The following is a 20,987-nucleotide window of genomic DNA, read 5'->3' on the forward strand; positions in this document are numbered from 1 at the left end:
TCTCTGCTAAGACCCAGTCCTGACTTGTGAGGTACTGAGAACCTTTTTAAAATCTAATTTGATTTCTGAAAGATAAGCTGAGTGGCTTGCCAGATCAGACACGAGAGATGGCCTTCTGAAGCATGCCTGTCTCATTCGGGCTGGATGACCCTGTCAGAGCTGAGGCTTAAGTGATACATAGTCAATGTGTAATTGTTCCTTAGCTTTTCTGGAGCCAGGGCCTCTGGCTCTTGGGATGCTCTGACACTCCATGTTCACATGGCCATGACAGTGCTACATGGTGCCCAGCACTCATGTTGTGGGATGAATTTTTTTTTTTTTTAAAGTGGTACTGGGGTTTAAACTCAGGGTCTCACGCTTGCTAGGCAGGTGCTCTACCACTTGAGCCGTTCCACCAGTCTGCTTAGTTATTTTTCTGATAGGGTTTTAATTTTTTCCCCCCAGGGCTGGCCTCAGCCAGATATCTTCCTTCCTATGCCTATGCCTTCCTGTAACTTGAATGACATGTCTGACTTAATTATTGAGATAGAATCCTGTAACTTTTTGCCCAGACTTGGCCTTGAACCATGATCTGATCTCTGCTTCCCAAGTAGCTGGATTACACCATGTCCAGCCTCTTCCTTCCCTCCCCTCCTCTTTACCAGTACTGGACTCTAGGCCTCATGCTTGTTAAGCACATGCTCTACTACTTGATTCATACCTGCAGCCCTACCTTTTGCTTTTTTGAGACAGGGTCTCACCATATAGCCCAGGCCAGCCTAGAACTTTGTAGCCCAGGTTGGCCTGTAACTTGTGATCCTCCTGCCTCAGTCTCCCAATGCTGGGATTACAAATATGCACCACCATGCACAGTGCCTTGGTGTTTCTCACCTGTAAGATGGGAATGCTAGGAGTGCCACCTGAAAGGGTTGCTCTCAAAATGAAATAGGTTCATGAACTTAAGGCTCTGTGACTGTTGAATAAATCCTGTGAGGCAAGGGCTTGTGGGCTTCCACAAGGTTTAAATTAAAATGAGCTAGGTTGATTTTTACCTGAACATGCCTGTGAGGTGGCGGGTACTGGGGTGGTGGTGGGGGCCACAACCCAGTTCAGCTGGGTTGACTCACTCCAAGCCCCAGCTCTGAGACAGTGGCTCTCCCTCTCTGTTGCCTTCCCAGACCACAAATAACAACACGTCAAGGCACCTGAAAGGCTCTCCCCCCGCTGACTATGAGCTCTCCTACTTCCTGGAAGCGGCTCTCCAGAGTGCTTATGTGAAGAACCTGAAGAAGGGGTAGGTGGCTGGCATCTGGGCTGGACCTGGACATTCCTTTCTGGGTCACGTGGGGCTGGCTTGTGTCACATCTTGTCAGAGGGCCAAGTTCCTTCAGGAGCTGCTGAAGCAATAAAGCCTGTGCAGTCACGGGAGGAGCTGTCTAGGAGACAGCAGGAACGGCTCTCTTCAGAGGGGTTTGTGGGAGCTTGAGGAGGGGTAGGGGCTGAAATGTGAAGCCAAGAGCGCAAGGGCAGGGAGCTGGCTGTAGGTGCTGCCTGCTGGTGGTCATTACCATTGAGGTGTGTGCAAAGCCATTTTGCTTCTGAGCCTCAGGTTCCCCAAAAGTCAAAGGGGAAGGCTGAGTCACACTGTTGCAGCTTGGAAGGGATGGTGAGGTGTGAAGAGAAGGATGATGAGGAAGCAGGAAGCTTGCTTACCTGTGCAGGCCCCTGGGATGCCTGCCTTTGTCACTTGCTTCTGTGAGTAGTGGCATAGTGGCTGGTGTTGAACTCCCGGCCAGAAGTGGTGGTTCATGGTGTGAGTTGGGCAGTAGTGGCAAGGGGGGGAAAAGCTACAGAATTAGGAGGGCACTAAGGCAGGCACTCATGGCTCAGATACAGCTCTGCCTGCTGGTATCACCTCTATCTAGGCAGGGCTGGGAGTCCTGGCTGTCTCTGCAGCAAAGATTTGGGGCTTCCTCAGCTCCTTCCTCTGTGTCATTACAATCTTCTGCCTGAGACACTGTGGACTGGGGCTGGAGGATGCCACCAGCAAGAGGAGGGGACTCAAGTACAGCCTGTCCCATGGGTGGGAGGCTTGTCACATGCCTCACCTCACGTCACTCAGCATCCCAACCCTGAGATGGTCGGATCAGGCAGGTAACCTCCTCCTTAAAGAGGCATGGCCCAAGGCCTCAGGATCACACAGCTTCCTTCTCACTGATGGCTTGGAGGTAAAGCCCGGGTTAATTTTGATGTGATTCATTCTGTTAAATTTTACTTTATTCTTTTCATCTGACCTGTTTTTTGAATAGATGATTCTTGCACATGGTTATCTGTTTGGTCAGAAACAAACAAACTTTTTTTCTTCTGATCTATATTCTCAACATAGACCACTCCGGTGACTGAAGGTGGGTTTTTCTTACCTACCACCAGTTCTCCAGCACCAGCTGGGGATTGACCAGTTAGTGTCAGTCTTGACACCAACTAATATTAGCCTGGGTCTCATGGGCTCAATACTCAAGACTGTCCCCTTACCTCTACTTCAGATATCAGTTGCAAACAACAGGTCCCCAGGTTACAGACACCTTCTGTCCAACCTTGGCAGCAAATCCGAGGTTCTCACAACTTCTCAGGTTTAGTAATTTCCTAGAGCAGCACCCAGACCCAGGAGCACAGTTTGCTTTCTAGGTTAGTAGATTCTCATAAAATGCTGCAGCTCAGAAACAGCTGGGTGGAAGAGATGCACAGGGCAAGATGTCAAGGAAGGGGTGTGGTGTCTCCATATCCTAGTCCTGGGCATGTGTCCTGCAACCCGGAAGCTCTCCATACCCAGTGCTGCTGGGTTTTTTATGGAGGCTCCATTGTGTACTCATGGTGTATTAAATCATTGGCCAATAGTGATCAACTCAGCCTTCAGCTTTTCTCTGGCCCTTAACAGAGATTTGCTGGCCCTCTCTGCTCTGGATAGTCACTGTTAACATTTTGGCATCAGATATGCAGATGTATTCTTTTCTTTTTTTTTTTTTAATAACAAAATACTATCCTAAAATTTATGCTGCTGTAACCTGCTGTTTCTTCCCAGGGCTTGACTGTGAGCTCTTTCATGTTCCTGTTCATCTCTGTTCTCTAGGAAGTTGCTACTAGGTGTGGGGGCTGAACATAGACATATTCACAGGCCTGTGGCTGGGAAAATAAGGCTTGAGTTGGGCCCTGGGTGGAGCCTCATAGGAATCAGGGAGGGCACAGGAGGTAGGCAAAGGCAGAGGATGGTGGGATCTGCAGAAGAGGAAACAATGAGTTGAAAACATCTGACTCTAGCATAGGACCCTGAAGAGCTTGAAGGAGGTTGGTAGGTCTCCAGGAGAAGACAAAGGCTGTGAGGTTTTCCAGACTCTGATTGATCTAGAGTCCTTGACTGGGGTTATCTCTTGGTGGATGGGTGTTCCAATACCCTGGGCCTTCAGCATAGCAGTCTGATTGAAACACCAGCGTTGGCGTTTTCATCCAGTGAGCATCACTGTCCATCTTGGCAGCCCATCCCACCAGAGATGCATCTGTCAGTAGCCTCTGAGCTCAAGTTCTCAACTGCCCAGAAGAGAAGGATGTAGAGTCACTTCCCAGAATTTGCAGCACACCTCAGTGAGGCCACTCCTGGGAAGCAGAGGTGGCTGAGATGGCTATAGGCAGGCAGGTGGCCTGAGCCTTGGGGAGGCCTGTGCCCTCTTCATCTCTCTTTTTCTCTCTCTACTTTATACTCAGTGTAGGGACAAGGGCGATGCCTGAGTCCCTGTCTTCTAAATGGTTACAGAGGGGAAGGGTCCCAGTCTACAAGCTGTGCCTCTCTACTCTCCTGATGCCTGGTAGAGGAGGAGGGTGGGAAGCGCAGATCTGGAGCCACCCCTGGGCACAGTTCCCCACTCTGCTGCCAGAGCCTGTGTACAAGTCCCTTGACCTCAAACCTCTGTTTCCCTCAACTGTGAAATGAAATGGGAGAGGACCATGCCTGCCTCTGTGCACAGTGGGGATCAAGCCACAAATGAGCACCTACCAGAGTACCTGATGTATTGCAGCTGCTTGGAATATCAAAGCCAAGATTGTTTATATTACTTTTCGTGCTGTTTATGCTGGACAGACTGCTGGCCCAGACATGAACTTCGCGTCTTCGTTTTTTTGGATTCTTTTGTTTTGTTTTGTTAGTACTGGGGATTAAACCCAGAGCCTGACATGTGCTAAGCAAGTGCCCTGTTGCTTGATTCACACCCCCAGCTCTTTTGTTTCTATTTATTTATTTATTTTGAGATAGGGTCTTGGACTTTTGGCCGGACTGAATTCTGAGATACTCTTGCCTCCATCTCCCAAATAGCTGGAATTACAGGTGTGCACCACCACGCCTGGCTTTCTTTTTTTAATTTCTCAACTACTAGGCCTGAGAGTGTTAGTGTCCCCTTTGGGATGAACATGGAGATTTTGGAGGCCCAGGTAGCTGAAGCAGCTTAGTCCCAGGGATGGAACTGCCTGCACCCACCTCCACATCTGCTTTTTTGGTTGCTGAGCTTCAGTTTCAGAGATGGTGGCTTAGCAGACTTGTTCCTGTTTTTACTTCCCAGGCAGCTGTAGCTGGGTTGACCTGGCCTTGTTGTGCCCCATGCTGCTCCCTGGAGCCCCTCCCCTGGGGGACTCCTTCATTCACAATAGTAAGCCCCCCCCCCGTGGGGAGTCTGGGGAACAAGAGCGCCCTGCATCAGAAGTTTGGAGGAAGGGCAGGAGTCTTTCCTCTAAGGCTATTCAGCCCCTTATGAAGCCCATTGTGAACCTGCACAGCAGGTTGGCTGCAGCCTGTTTCTATAAATAAGCTTTACTTAGAACAGCCACACCCATTCATTCACAGATTGTCCCACTGCAGAGATCTTATGGCAAAACCTACATTTGCTGTCTGTTTTTGCACTTTACAGAAAGTGCTGATCTCTGCACTGGGTCCCTCCCGAGGACCCTTGTGGGGACAAAGGGTAGAGGGGTCTTCTATATGGGAGCCCTGCAGAGTAGACTTTGTGGAGTGGGGACAGTTCTAATGTCAATGCTCATTCATAATACTTCTTATAATAATTCCTACCACTTATTACATGCTAAATTTGCACCAGGCACTTGTTAAAGTACCTTGCTTGTATGTTTTAGTCCTTCCAACAGTCATCTGAGGTAGGTATCATAGTTAGCCTCTCTGCTTTGCAGATGAGAAAACTGAGACACAAAGAACAAAAGTGACTTGTCTCGGGCAGAGCCTGGATTATGCACCTTCCACAGCAGAGGTCCCCTTACTAAGACCCTGCTCCACCCTGAGGTACACACAGCTTAGCACAGGTTTTCCCAAGTATGTTCGTACTTGGCAGGTGCTGTGGTCCAGCGTCTGATGTGATAAAGTCAGGTGGGTGCCCTCACCAACTGGAGGAAGTCAGGTGGAACCTGGGCGTTGGAGATTGCTCTGTGACTCTGAGCAAGTTCCTCCTCCACCCCTATATCTCTGCTCCCTCTTCTCTGAGATGGTGCTTCTGCTTGTCTTCTATTTGTCTGGCATCTCAGGGGCCGTGAGGGGTCAGTGAGAGGAAAGGAATGGAACTTAGCCCAGGGAGGTGCTGTTGTTAACTCCTCCATGAGGTGCCCATACTACATTTTCTGCAGGGGTAGTGAGGGTAAGGACAGCCAGGAGAGAAGGAGAGAAGAGAGTGAGAGGTGTGGTTATCAGGCATCTGCTGAGTGCCAGGTTGGAATGTGTGTCTGGTGCATAGCACTCTATGAAGAAGGTCATGTGGCCCCACTTCACTCATGAGGGATGGGAGTTTGAAAAGGTTGCATCACTAGCACAAGCCCACCCACTGGGATTCCAGCTACAGGTCTGCATGGCCTTGAAACCCAATCCCTTTCCAATATTTTGGGGATTTTTTTTTGGTGGGACTTTGAACTCAGGGTTGTGTGCTTGCAAAGTAGGTGCTCTACCACTTGAGCCACACCTCCAGTCCATTTTGTTCTGGTTATTTTAGAGATGGGATCTCATGAACTTTTTGCTCAGACTAGATCCTCCTGATCTCAGCCTCCCAAGTAGCTAGGATTATAGACGTGAGCCACCGGTGCCTGGCTCCATTCCAATAGTTTGGGTGTGGCTTGACCAACTTGAGGGGTGTGATAGGACAGGGCCCTGGTGTTGGTTGGGGCCTCTCAGTGGATCCTCAGAGTACCAACTCAAGGCTCCTTTTGCCCTTCTGTAGCCTTAAGTTACTGTTCTCAGAGGATGGCTCCTTTGCCTGCAGGTGTCCCCTTCCCCCAGCATCCTGTCTTTCCCCCATCCTCATTCTGTATACTCAGACTGTGGGGGAGGATCAAGAATCTGCATGTGTGCATGCTCAGGGTGCCAGCGACGGGTAGAGGCATTAACTACCCATCATCTTCTAGGAAAGTCCAAGTAATTTCAGTTGCTTTTCTGTTCTTTTAGCTTCCCTCCCTTCATCATTTTTCCTCCTAAAGCACAAATATCAGTCCTTAAAGCCAAGATTCTGGCTCCACCCCATACACTCCAACCACAGCACATAAAGAGGAATGGAAATTAATCATCATTTCTTTCCAAGTAAACAGCTCAAACATTTAAAGTCATTGGATGTGAGCAGCAGTCCTTAGGAAACGTGGCAGTTACTCAGTCCCTCAGTCTGTTTTCTGTGGCCCTATCCAGCCCAGAGGTAGCTCTGAAATATGACAGAGATACTTTAAGCAGGGGTTGCAGTGCTCTGGACCTGGCTGGGCTGTAAATAATTTCTTTGAACCTCATAATAACCACTGAATGCCAGGCAGAAAGTAATGACTGTGTAATCCTGTGAAGCAGGAACTGATACACTCTTATTTTACTGAGGAAAAGTGGGGGGAAATAACTTGCCCAAGGTCACCGGCTAGTAGTTGGCAAAACCAGAGAGCCAGGTGCTTACCTTTCTAGGGGAATCAACATTCCAACATTTGTTGTTATTAGAATATGCTTTTTTTTTTTTAGCAACACTGGGATTTGAACTCAGGGCCTCACACTTGCTAAGCAGGTGCTCTACCACTCAGGCCACTCTGCCAGCCCTCATTTGTTGTCATTAGGAAGTTAAAAAATAACATGAACTCTCCTTAGCCCAGGGCCTCTCAACCTCAACACTATTGGTATTTTGAGCCTGATCAAACCATTGTAGCTTTTATCAACATCTCTGGCCTTCATCCACCAGGTGCCACTAGCACCCCACATCCAAGTATGGCCACCAAAAATGTTCCAGACACTAATGAATGTGGTGGAGAGGAGAACAGTTCCCAGCTGAGACTGACTGTCTAAGCTTAAGGTGCTAGAAGCAGAACTTCAAGGGTAGAGTGAGACCTAGATAGAGTCTTGACACCTCCACAGCAGTTCTGGAAAGTCCAGTGCACCCCTGCCCTTCTGGCTGTTGGGGGTGTTTGGGAAGGTGACAGAAAGCCCCACCCCTGGTTTGCAGAGCTTCCCAGCCTAGAGGAGGAAGCCAGAGAACAGCCTGCCAGTTTATTTCCCAGACAGCCTCCCCAATGCCCACTGTTCACCCAGCCCCCACCTCACTATGGGGTTGAATTTGTGAATAGGATATATCCTGGGGGTGTGGCGTGGGGGGTAAAGGAAGACAGTTAGTTGGGGCTCAGTGCAGGAGACAAGGCAGGGAGGTGAGGTGCTGTTTGGAATAGGACAGAGCCTGAAGGCAGCTAAAGAGATAGGGCCAGGTCAGGTGGAGCCAGGCTACCATGCTGCTCAGTGTCAGGAGGTTCTTTAGGACCAAAGGAAAGGGAGATGGAGCCTCAGCTTATTTCTCCATGGACTTGGAGTGGGCCCAGGATCCACTAGTGGGGATGGGGGTTGTGCCTGGAGGAGCCCCTGCTGAGAATAGGGTGGGAAGAAAAGGCCACAAGTAGTGCCTGATCAGCCTTGTCCCTCTCACTTTTGCATAATTTGAAAAGTATGGTGTTGTCCATTGTGCACAGTGGGTGGCATTGGCTGGACCCCAATACAATTTCCCTCTTTTTCTGAGCTTCAGGGCAGCCTCGGTCTCTCATGCTGGCTAAGCCTGAGGCCATCACCCTCATTTAGTTTGTCTGAGGGACATTAACTTTTCCCATGGCTGTTGATCAAGCAGCTAATTCCTACAGAGACTCTTGCTCCTTTCTCTGTGTTGATGGTAGTTTTCCTAATTGAGCTAGATTGGAAAGCATTGGCCTGAAAGGGCTGTCAGGAATTGAGAGGCCTTCTTGCAAAGGGAGGGGACTGGGAAGCCTGGTGGCCTTCACTTCCTCTCACTGCCACTAGAGGGCAGCCATGGATTCTAGTTGGAGCTTTGCCCCAGGCAGTTTTGTGGCTGCTGGGCCACCAGGAGGGGGCCCCTTTCTGACTCAGTTAAGTGGTGGGACTGGCAGTTGGGCCCAGAGTCCTGGCTGTATGGGATGTTCAGAAAGTATCTTTGTTCTGCATGAAGCAGCTCCAGGGGTGAGGTAACAGGGGGCTGGGGTGGGAGTAGGGAAGCTAGTTGTCATTGTCAACTGCTCAGACCTCACCAGAACAGAGTGCTTGGGCATTTGCTGAGAACAGGAGCATGAACGACTGCTCCTTCACGCATCATGGGCAAGAGCCATTTCCATTGGGATTGGTTTTCCCCTTCTTGTGAGAGCTGGCAGAACCCATTCTCTCTTCAGGGTTGGGGTGAGCTTGGGCCTTGTGCATTGGACCAGATGAGCTGTATGTTTTATGCTTGTTCTTTAAAAAGAATTGTTTTAATAACAAAAACAATGTGTGCTCACTGTACTCAAGCCAAACAACAGAGAAGGGAGTGTATTTTCTAAGGGAGTTCCCCAGGGCTGGGCAAGTTGTTCAGTCCTGTGCCGGTGCTCTCCGTGTGTGCGTGTGTGTGTGTCTGAAAGCACAAGTCACCTTTGAAAGCCCAGCCTGGTCTATGGCCATAATGCCACCCTGAATGGTTAGCGTCTGGTCTCAGACATTAACCAGGGTGAGGCCTGGTTAGTATTTGGATGGGAAAAAGCACAGCCTGCTGTTCAGTATGATCCCATGTGTTAAATTAGCAGTGATTTTTGTATTGTTTTCAGCAGCCATGGGTATCTACATAGCTTGTAGAGCACAAGACACAAATGGCTCTGAAGAGGGGAGGGCAGTCAAGGATCAGAATCATCCAGCAGTGGGACTGAGGGCCTCAAACTTTGCATTGAGTTTGGGGGCATGGGGAGAAGACCTTCAAGTACCATTCCAGCCCTCCTCTTAAGGCACAGCACTTATTATTGTTTGCACCTGGCTCTACCTTGTGCCTCATTCATTTCCCCCATCTCACTGAAAAGGAAAGAGTGCATTGCCTGGACATCTTAGTCATGGACATTCTCTGACCCTGGTGCTCCACCATCCTCTGGGGCTAGGGCTGAAGAGGAGAGTTTTAGTTTTTGAAGCAGATGATTTGGGTCTGTGGCAGAAGTGGCCAGCTTGATAGCATTGAACTTCACCTAAACTTGTCTGCTGATTCAGCCCTCCAGCTAGTGGTATCTGCCAACTGACTGTGCCCATCTGGGTCCTTGACTGGAAGTCTCTCATGCACAGTGCCAGCTCTGAAATGGGGACTTCTGGTTAGGGTCATGTGCACCAGTGTCTGATCAGGTTCCATTCAGCAATCAACTTCATGCAGTTTCTCATTCTCTAATATTCAAATCAAACCACCCCTATTAAAAAAAATTCATCAAACACTTATGTGCAAAAACTTGGCTAGTCCCTGTTGAAATCAGGAGTGTGGCTAGTTTAACAGACTCTGAACTCCTTATGTGTAAGGCCATAGGTAAGGTAGTCATTCGGTCAGTCTTTTTAATTTACTGGTATTTATTGACTGACTGTTACGAATAGGGCTGATGACTAGACAGTTGGTATGCAGTTGGTAAATTGAGTCACAGTTTTGGAGTTCAAATGGCCAGGAGAGGAAAGTGTAAGTGTGTAGGTAGGAAGACAGGTGTTGTTTTCCTCAGGGTGTCTCAGGGTTAAAAGGGAGTAAAACACGAGCCCTTGGTGCCCTCTGTAAGTCCACTGCTGCCTTTGGGCAAATGATGGCTTGAAAGGCAGGCACTCTCCAGGCTTTACTTCCCCCATTGGAAAAGGAAGATTCATTTATTCAGTGATGATTTCTTGAGTACCTTATGTGCACCGTGCATTGTGCTTCTACCTACTGGGATGATGGAGCCTGCTGGCCTCACCCTCCTCATCAGAGACTGTGAAGACCAAACACAGTGAGTGAAGGAAGGGCTTTGAAAAATGTGCACCCCTACACAGGGAGGGGACTCAGGGCTTGTCCACCCTCGCATATCCCACCTGGATGCCTCCCTAAGCTGACCCATTGTCCTTGACGTATCACCACACCTCTCTCTCTTTTCCTGGCCAATTGGGCTTTACTTTAGTTGGAATAAACGGCTTCCTGGCTTCTCCCCACACAGCTTGTTTCTGGGCCAGGGTTTGTTTGAGGCCCTGTTTGGATATTGTTAAAAGTGGGCAGCTTGGCTCAGAAAGGTCAGAAGGAGAGACTGGAACAAAGAGATCTTTCAAGTTGGCTTCTCACAGGGCATCCAGAATTGCCTCGGAAAAGCCCCAGCTCCACCTGTCACAGGCAGCTTTAGATCTGAACTAGGTTGCTCAGGCTGCAGCCATGTGGGATGCTTGAGACGCCCCATCTAGTCTCTCATTTCTCAGAGGGATGAGCCAAGGCAGAGGAGTATCCCCAACATGGTAGAACAGGGCGGCAGAGGCTGGGACCTCAAATCATCCCTGGCTATTAGAACCACCGTGTGGGTTTTCCTTCAATAAAAAATTGGGATTTACTCAAAACTTGCCTGAGGGTGATGATTTGCTTTGCTGAAGAATTTCTGGGAGCTTATTTAGATGCCAAAATCCCTTATAGATTTGAAAATAGTAAAAAGACACAACCTTTGGGACACAGAATGCAGCCCAGTTCCTTACTTGTATGCATACTGGGGGTGGCTGGGCCGTGGGAGTCAGCACTCCTCTCCAGCCCCCAGGAAATGGTTCAGGAGTCATGCTGACATGAAGACTAAAGGCTGAGGTCATATGGAAGCAGCAAAGAGAAGATAGTCCTTGTAGTGGAGTGGGAAGAAGAGTCCACAGTTACTCTTGGCTCCTGCCTCTTCATAGCAGCCTGGGCCAGACTGCCAGGGAGGAGGCTGGAAGGTAGACCGCAGAGTGGAAAATCACCCAAGGTCCCTGGAGTTGCTGGCCTCCTCTGGGCCACAGGGTCCTGGGCAACTCCAGGGGCCAGCCTGCATGAGCCTGAGGCTGTTTTGCTCTGCCAGGCTGAACTCTCTTGAGTTCCCTGGGCCAGCCATTTCCTTTCTTTTTCTCAGAGCTCATGCATCTATGTCTTTATTCTTTGTCCTAGTCATAGCTGGTACCTGGTTAAACCCTGAGTTGACTGGGCCTGGCCGTGGCTTACTGTTCAGCTCCGGGTCCTTTTTTGAGGAGAGGCTTCAATGGTCTCAAGGATCTCTACAGGAGACTTTTCCTTCTTAGGTTTGTGGGGACCCCATGTCCATCTATCAGAAAATTCTTTTTTTTTTTTTTTTTTTTTGGTGGTACTGGGGCTTGAACTCAGGGCCTCATACTTACTAGGCAGGTACTCTACTACCTGAGCTACTCTACCAGCCCTGGAAATTTTGTTCTATCTCCCTTGTAGAGCCAGGGACCCAAAGCTGGAGGAACTCCTCGGGTACTTCTGTCCTCTTTCCCAGTCGTTAGTTCCTGAGTTTCCATGCAAAATAATGTAAGTTAAAGCATTAGTAATATGATCTTTAAGATCCAAGTTAGAAGGAGAAAAAAAAAAATTTAATAAGCCTGTACCACCTACCTGGGTGTGTTGAGTTTTGCATCTGTCACCTTCCTGGCAGTTCTATGAGGAAAAGAGGAATCGTAGGACTTAGAGAGGCCGTCTCACATTCAAGCTGAGATTTCTGTGTCAGATTGTCCCTTTCTGAAATCTGGCTTTGTAGATGAGGAGAACTAGTCTGGGGATCCTCTAAGCCAGTAGTTCTCAAGCTTGAGTGTCCATTGGAAATCCCTGGAGACTTGACAAAATTGCTGGACCCCACCTGAGTTTCCAGTTGAGAAGATTGGGAGAGAGAGAGAGTGTGCATGTGTGTGCTCAGAATTTTGCATTTCCAACAAATTTCTGGGATGTAGATACTGCTGGTCCAGAGATCACACTTTGAGAAACTCTGGCCTACGCCATTGCTTCCCTACTGACACAAAGGTAGTTTTAAGTGATAAACACACTAACTTTTTACAAATACTTCTGCATTTAATATCTCTTGGCAAAAACTGATAACCATCACATCATCCACAATTTCAGGTACTTTTTTATTAAGGTGAGATATCTACTGAAGTAAAAAGAAGGTATAAATGGAAGTATTACATAAACAATAATACTAGCGATGTCTGTCTAGTGGTAAGAATGGTGAACATGGTATGAGCTAAGAGGAAGTCCTCATTTTGCAGATGAGACTGTGGCCCGTGGAGGTGAGCCTGCTTTGCTGAACCACATGCCAGTAGTAGCAGCACTTGGACTTGAACTGTTCTAAAAGAGGCTGAGGTTCCTTGTCCTGTGTACCACTCCTGGTTCTTCACAGTACTAGGTAGGCTAGGGAAGGCTGTGACTTTGGTTCTACCCCAGGGGTCTTCATTCTCAGCCTTAAAAACAGAATGTTGACAGTTTATACATTTTCAGCTTTCTTGTCTGAAGTCAGAGCTTCCCTGAAGGTAAAGGGTGGTCTGCAAACTTGTCCTTATAAGGCTCCCAGGAACCTGAGAGAGGTGAAGAGGGGCTCCTGGCTGCTATCTTTGGCTGGTCATCCTCTGTGGTTTTTCCTTTTCTCCATTTTGTGTGATCCAGGGAACCCCTTGAGTGGGTGATCAGGGTCATCCTCACATAAAGCCTGAGCAGGAGCTGGGATGGGCTGAGCTTCAGGAACATGTGAGACATGAGCCCTGCTCTGGAGACCACAGAGTGCCCAAGTCAGCACTGTCCATGGAAAAGGGCCAGCATGAGAAGAGGTCTGTGAGGGCTTCATGGAGGAAGTAGTGATGCTGGAACTGGTTTTGTTTGTTTTTTGCAGTACTGGGGTTTGAACTCACCTTGAGCCACTCCACCAGCCCTTCTTTGTGATGGATTTTTTTGAGATAGGGTCTCATGAGCTATTTGCCTTGGCTAGCTTTGAACCATGATCCTCCTGATCTCTGCCTCCTGAGTAACTAGGAGTACAGGTGTGAGTTGCCAGCGCCCAACTTTGAACTGTTTTTTGGATGATGGGGGAAAGGCTGTGGAAGGCAGTGGAGAAGTCCATCCCCAAGATTTGACATCAGGAACTAGGGTCTTCCAGAAAGGACTTGCCCCAGTAGGCTGTGCTGCGGGCCTTTATGGATTCTTAGCTCCAAGGGGCCTTCAAAGAGGATGACCTGGGGAGGATCCAGTTGGTCTCTGCCTGTGAGCTAGATACCTCCAGAGGCAGTGGGAGCTGTTTTTCAAACTGCAGAATACAATCCATCAGTGGGCTGCAAGATGGACTTAGTGTGCAGCAGCCAGCATTTTAAAAAAGCAGAGGAGGAGGAAAAGTAAAATGGAAAGTGCCAGAGGTGAGTACACATAGTGGAAATAGGTATTATGTCAAGAAACCTCTGGTTTTTTGTAAGGAAATCATAAGTATACACTGGGTTACAATGTGAGATGTGTTTTTCACACTATTGGTCATACTGTAGCAACCCTGGAAATTATGTCAAGGCACAAAGGGCTGATCAGAGGGAGTGGGATTGCCTGGTATGTTCATTGGGCCCAAGATGAAACAGGTGCTGACCTGGGGCTTAGTGATAGAGACCAAGAGGTAGGGATGGATTCCTGCATGGTCTGGGTACAGCAGGTGAAGATGGAGAATTGTGTCAAAAGGTCTGACACCACCCAGTACACTGGGTCTAGGTGACTTCCTGTTTGCAATTCTCAGCCTCAGTACCCTTTTGGTGGTAAACTGGAAGCTTGAGTGGCTGGAGGATTTGGAAGAGAAGGGACCTCCAAGGTCCTGGAGTTACAACTCTGGCTTTTCATTCCAATGATTGAAGCTGTTCCAAGAAAACTCACACAGACAGGCTGCTCTTCGTGTCAGCCAGCAGTCTTGCTGTGGGTGTCAGTGGAGCTATACTGGTAATGACCCTGCTTCTTCTGTCCCCTGCTCCAGGAACATTGTGAAAGGCATGAGGGAGCTCCGAGAAGTTCTGCGGACTGTGGAGACCAAAGCAACGCAGAATTTCAAAGTGGTAATGTGCCTGCTGACTCCGACTGGTTTATTTGGGCATCAGTTTTGGTGGTAGACAGCAGAAGTCCTAACAGGCAGCCCCCAAAACAGAGATGATAGTGTGTCACATCTCTGCACTTACCCTCCCCTAACTCTTGTTAGACAGTGTTAATTAATCCCAGCATTCTTTCCCCAGGAGCCTGGGAAGCTCCTGTTGGCATTGTTCTCACCACAGCACTGCAGATAGCCCCTAGCATCAGATCAGAGTTGAAATCTACCACCTTCCCTTCCATGAGCACCACTGTCGTAGCAAAGTGTGACTGCTCATTCTCAGGGATTTGTTTATGATCCTAACAATGCCATTGACTGCTTTCTTGCCTCAACTCAGGCCTGCCTTCTTAGGCCTTAGTTCCTCCAAAGTCCAGACCACACAGCTGCTTTTCACACTAGAGTTTTTGGTCAGCTATCAGAATCTATAAGCAGGCATGTGGTGGAGAGAGTTGCCTGTGCCTGTGAGCTCTTGGCCTTTCCACCTCTGGAAGGGCCTGTGGGTTCTCAGTTGTACTGGGCTCTCTGGGGTCATGAGGAAAAGGAAATGCACCTCCTGTCCAGGAGAGGAGAGAAGAGAAAAGATGGAATCTGTATTGAAGGCCAACAGGAGGGATGGGGAGCTTCAGTGACGGAGGGATGGAGAGAAGTGAGGGGGCCCTTTGAAAGTGGAATTGTGGGGGCCTCCAGGAGAGGCAGTGCACTGTGAAGCTGGCATGTTGCCCTGCTGGTGTGTGGAGAGCCACCTATGTGAGCTAGGGGAGAGCCTGACGTGTGTCCTATCTAAGTTCCTCACTCTCTGCCAGATGGCGGCCAAGCACCTGGCGGGGGTGCTGCTGCACTCGCTGAGTGAGGAGTGCTACTGGAGCCCCCTGTCCCACCCTCTGCCTGAGTTCATGAGCAAGGAGGAGAATTCCTTCATCACACAGACCCTGCGGAAACCTCACCTCTATGAAGGGGACAAGTGAGTTCCACCTGTCCTGCTGCCCTGCTGGCAGCTCCTTGCTCCACCCTGCACAGTGCCAGGCACATGCTTTAGAACCTAGGAAAGGCAGGTCAGTTGGATTGATGGAGAATACTGCAAGGCACCCAGAGGCTACATGTGTTACTTAGAGGTTACCTGGCTTCTGGATGGTCTTACCCATAGTTGAATGTGGGGGCTGCAGCTGCCTGCAGAGCTTCTTTTTCATTCTCCCACACTTCAGGCCTTTCTCTACACTTCAGGCAGTGCTGGGGGCTGGATGGGAGCTAGACAGGTCGTTTCCTCCCCAGGAACACCTGCAACCCTTTCAACTCCAAAACTCAGGGGCCCATTTAAGAGCTGCATGTGGTATCAGTGCCTGTGAATTATGCAGGAGAGGGTCACTTTACCAGGCTGGTGCTGGCTTGGGGCAGAAGGGCGCACAGGGGGCCAGAGGTGCCATTGGTGCAGGCTGGGTTAAAGCCAGGGCTGCTGTTTGTGTTTTCTAGCCTCTACTGCCCAAAGGATAACATAGAAGAGGCCCTCCTGCTGCTGCTCATCAGTGAGTCAATGGTAAGCCCCAGGAACCTCTGACCTTGCATTTGGGATGCTATGGGCTTGGGCCAGGCCATCCATCTCCTGGCCAACTTCTGCCTCCCAGGGAGGCCTAGGCTCTGGCCCCAGGCGAGTAGGGACTGAGTGCACAGCCCCTCTTCTGGGATTTCAAAAGATGATTATCATAAGTTACGAGTATGTGTAAAGCAACTCTGTGCTGGATGCTGTGACAGGCATAAGAGAGCACAGGTAGGGAGCAGAAAGAGCCCAAGCTTTGGAGGCAGGAGGCCTGCATTCAGGTTTCAGCTGTGTCTTAGCGGAGTGCCAGGAACAAATCATTCTCTTTGAGCCTCAGTTTCCTTCTCAGAAGATGATGGTAATTCACAGGGGTTAAGTGTGGATAGAAAATCACACATTCCCAGAACAACTACTGATTGATTATGGGTCTTGTACCTGGCCCTGTTCTAGATTGCAGAATGCTATAGCAAGCAAAATGGGAAGTCCCTGCCCTCATGAAGCCCACATTCTAGAGAGGGAGATGGCAATAAACTAATAAGCAATTCTGGTATCCAGGGTATCTGTGTGTACGCTATGGAAAAATAAGGCAGAGGTGGGGACAGTGGGTGCTGGAAAAGGCACAGGAGAAGTTCTGTTAGACTTTTTGACAGGACCTATTTCTTGTGCCCTGAGTAGGGAGATGGGGGAATGCAAATATGAGTGCCGCATGCACGTACATAGTGATCACAGCATGAGGCACTATTTTCCTAGTGCCAGAATGCTTTGGAGGCTCTGCAGAGATTGAGTGGTCCAGGAGGTGGTGATAAAGGATGGACTAGACAGATTAGGGAGGTTGCAAGAAGGGCAGAAACTTAAGTATGGAGGTGTGTCCCCCACAGCTGGGGTCAACTAAGAAGCAGTCCTGATTTTATCTTTTACCATGCACCCATGAATCACCTCATAACCCTTAGTACAAGATGACATGCTCCACAGTTCTTCCAATGGTGGAGCCCATCAGGTGAGGTGGGACCACCAGATTAAAAAAAAAAAAAAACAGGTTTTCTAAGATGGTGCTTCTGAGAGCAGTGCAGAAATTAAGAGACCCAACACCCAGAGGCCTTGGTGGTGTGTGTAGTGGTTACCAGAGCTGCCTTCTAGGAAATCAAGACCTTTGAGCAGAGTCCATGAACCATCAGAACTGAGCATCCTTTGAACATCTGAGATGGACAGTGCTGGGAACTTTAGTGGATGGGTTATCTCTGCCTCCACAGGCCTCCTGGCAGGTAGACAGGAGGAGGGACACTGGACCATTGGGCATATAGACTGTCCTTCCTCAGCTAGGCCAGTCCCTTTTGAATCTGAGATTTCCTGCATAGAGGTATGGTCTTTGGAGTTGAACTGCCAGCTGTCTGGGCACTGTCCTGAAAGGTATGAATGTATGGTTGTGGGGAGGGTAAATGTGACTCAGTCAGGGACACTTAGTTCGCCAGATGTAGGGATGGAGGTGCCAAGTGCCAGACCTGATGTTCATGGGCGAGCAGGAGAATGGCAGTCTCTCTGACCACAGACTGAGCCTTAGGTTCTAATCAGAGACCTCTGATACAGACCAATACTACTACTTGACTGTACCACCTATACCCTCAGGTGAGACTGCCCTGGAGTCAGTCACCTATCTCTGGAGATACAAGAACATGTCACCTTGTGCTGAGGTTTATAGCATGATTCACAGGTGGAACAGGTAATAGATTGAAGCAGGACTATTTCTTAGGTCCCTTCTCTACCAGAGACCAAGTTGACTACCTCATTGGTAAGCATTTTGTTGAGCTGTGTGAGATTGGCAATGTTTTATAATTTATGACTTATGCAGACAACAGTTTCATATAGTTCACCTTAATACTAGTATGTTCCCCTCTTACAGATGAGGAAAGTAAAGGCCAGCACATGTACATATCAAGCCTTGTGATTATGATTCGAACCATATCCATCTCCCCAAATGGCTTCTAAAAGCACAGGACATGAGCCTGAGCTCCTGGATTTGAATAATAGTTCTGTCCCTTTCTACCTCTTCTGGTCCTTGGTTTTCTCATCCATAAAAGGGCCAAAGAGATCATTTTGAGAATCAAATGTACCAAGTCTTAGGGAGCGTTTGTAAACAGGGATGTTTATTGTCTGTCTCCTCAGCAGAGATCAAGGTTGGGCTCTGTTCCCCCAAAGTCATTTTCTGTGGCCTCTGCTTGATCTGGGTCCTGGGGATCAGAGTTCAGATGACTTGCCTTAAGGCTATTTCTCCCCAATACCTTGAGCTGCCCTAAATCTACAGAGAATGGCCTGTAACTAGAACATGGTCCACACTTGGAGCCAGGTGATTGTTCCTGAATATGTACCTTCCCTCTAAATAACTTTCTGTTTTGCAATAGGGGGTGTGGCTGGCTGGTCTGCCCCAGAAGACCCACGGGCAGGGGCGGGGGTAGTGACTAGCCAGGCATTGTCCTGGGAAATTCCCTGTAGCACACAATGTGGAGGACTATTCAGACACTGTTGCTGGGAGGGGGCACCTCCATGGGGCTGGTTGGTTTGTTTCTTCTTGCCCACACCCAGCCTGTCAGACATTTGGAAACTTGAAGGAGGAGCATCGGCTAATGACCTGGCTTTAGTATGTCTGCAGAGGCCTTTCTACCCCTGTTCTAAACCTGGCCTCTGTGCCTCAGAGTAGTCCCTCAGAGAGACCAGACTGTCTTCCCCACTGCCTCTTTTATATCCTCTCTCCCTCCAATCACATTCTTGATCAGCCAGAAAATTGGGCTGTGGACTCCACTAGGCCAGCACCCTAGACTCCTGCTCTGATCCCACACCCTTAGCCTGGCCTTCATGTGCTATGGGATTTTCCTCATCTCTCTTCGATGCTGGCTAGGTTTGGTTGCAGATGATGAGTTTGGAGTGAGATCTTTAGAATAGCAGCTGGCAGTCTTGGCTGCAACTTTGGTTCTCCTGGTAGCTGCAGAATTTCTTATGCTGCAGGAAAAGCTATTCTCTAAGAGCCAGCCATCATCCTCACCCCCCACCTCCAGGATGTCTACAGTGGCAGCTCTAGCGGGTGTTTACAGGCTACCTGGTTTAAAACTCAGAAAAGTAGCTGCATAGGGTCTGGTGCCTTGGATATGAATTTGTTATATACTGACCTGGATCAAAATGAATGACGGAGCCTTTGTCTTCTAAGTGGTAAATAGAAATTACAAATGCTTCCCCAGGAATGCAACTCATTGAAGATTTTTATTCTGAAGTCAATTTTGTGTCTTGGGGCCAAAAGAGCATTTAAAATCCATTCACCCAACACATATCCATGCACCAACCCATCTACCCACTCATCCACACGTGTATCTGTCCATCTATCCACCGTACCCATCCGTCTGTTCACACACCATCCATTCATCTTTATAATCTTGGCTTTCGGGTGTTAGGGGTTTTTGTTTGTTTGTTTTGATTTGTCTGGTTTTTTGATACAGGGTCTTGCTCTGTAGTCCAGCCTGGCCTCCCAACTCATGATCCTTCTACCTCAGCCTCCAAGTGCTGGGATTACAGGCATGTACCCCCATGCCATCTGATATTGTTTAAGCATGCTGGACCATTCTCAGCACTTTACAATAACGAACAGTTCAAAGTCTTTGTCCCTAGTGTTTACCCACCCAGTGCTGTGAGTGCCTGGGGACACATAGGAAATCCTGGTCTCCAAATCAGAAGGAATTACCCCAAACACAAATCATAATTTTTGAAAGAACTATATATCAAACTAGCCTGATTTTCTTAGACAGATGGGGGACCTGGAAATGTAGGAATCTGTCATTTCTAAAATACTGATCCAGGGTACCAAAGTCTGTGCTAAAGCAAACAGCCTTGAGCCTGTTTTTATTTAACTGGGCAGGAAGTCGCTGCTGGTATGAGCTCTTTCTTGGAAATGAAAATATATAGAGGCCTGGTGTGGAGTGAGTGTGGGGTGGGGTGGGTGGGGATATCTCCAGGGACCGGAACCCTGCTATTTAACAAGCTAGCTTTGTGCTCTACCCAGTGCTGGACATTTGAATCTTGAATTTACCATTTATAGTTAGGCAAGTTTCTTACTTCCCCAAGCCTCAGTTTTCTCATCTGTAAAATGGAGATTCTCTGACAGGAGTTTGGGTTAATTAAACAATAAAACGAACACAAAGGTGCCTGGTACATTTTAGTTGTTTAGCACATGTTTTTGTCCTGAAAAACACTTGGTTCTGACTTAGTTCTTTTTGAAAACATGTAGGTCCTTATCTGGTTGGGAGATTGAGACATTCAGTTTTGTTTTGCTTTTTCTTTTTTTAAGAAAAGGGTTTCCTGGGCTTGGTTCTATTTGGGACTCAGCAGATGAGACAAATTGTTCCAACTTTTGGCACCAGTTTGCTCTAACAAAGGCCTTGCTTTGAGGCTGTGATGATAAAAGGCAATGATAGCACTGCCAGCTCTGAGCCCTTGGTTCAGTAGCGATGGGAGTGCCTCTCCTACTGGTTGGCAGGAAGACTGGGATTTTTGTTGCAAGAGCATGGCAGGGGGTGTGGGGGGATGTTGGGTAGATGGAATACGTCACTGAGCCTGTTGGTTCTTGGCTGTATGGACTGGCAGCTCAGGAACCAGTGGTAATTATGTGTGACAGGACACTAGCAGGAGCAGAACATGACAGTGTCCCCCAGGGACTGGGAGGCCGTAGGCTCAGATGCTGCCTAGAGGCTTCTTTCTGGGGTGACTGTTGAGGGTCAGCAGCAGACCCTGAGGCTGGCTTCCTCTATGGAGAGGTTTTCTGTGAAAGGGGCTTGTATCCATTGCCTCAAGGAACATGTTTGCAGAGAAGTAGCAAGGCCACTTTCTTTAGCAGAGCCAACTCAGGGCCTCCGGTGGTATGGAAAATTGGACACTTCCCCAGGAGGTACCTGGAGACAGGGAAGGAGCTGGGGTGAATTCAGAATGTCTGGGTTATAAATGGGGTCCTAACCCTTTTTTTCTGTGTGTGGTGGTCAGCTTGCCTGGCCTCCCTTAGTCTTAAAATCTCGTCTATAAAATAGAGGGTGGCGGG

At 48.6% G+C, this 20,987-nt stretch overlaps 1 protein-coding gene across 2 annotated transcripts in view; it reads left to right on the forward strand.

The window, feature by feature from the left end:
- Ttc7a (tetratricopeptide repeat domain 7A) overlaps positions 1 to 20,987 on the forward strand; it is a 117,489-nt gene that overhangs the window by 29,844 nt on the left and 66,658 nt on the right. For both annotated transcript variants that reach the window (XM_020179287.2, XM_074049632.1), the window contains 4 exons: positions 1,158 to 1,273; positions 14,278 to 14,356; positions 15,189 to 15,346; positions 15,853 to 15,916. In XM_020179287.2, coding sequence (XP_020034876.2) covers positions 1,158 to 1,273; positions 14,278 to 14,356; positions 15,189 to 15,346; positions 15,853 to 15,916 — 417 coding nt within the window. The remainder of the gene's footprint in view (positions 1 to 1,157; positions 1,274 to 14,277; positions 14,357 to 15,188; positions 15,347 to 15,852; positions 15,917 to 20,987) is intronic.

This window comes from Castor canadensis, chromosome 12, assembly GCF_047511655.1.
Source record: "Castor canadensis chromosome 12, mCasCan1.hap1v2, whole genome shotgun sequence".
NCBI lineage: Eukaryota > Metazoa > Chordata > Mammalia > Rodentia > Castoridae > Castor > Castor canadensis.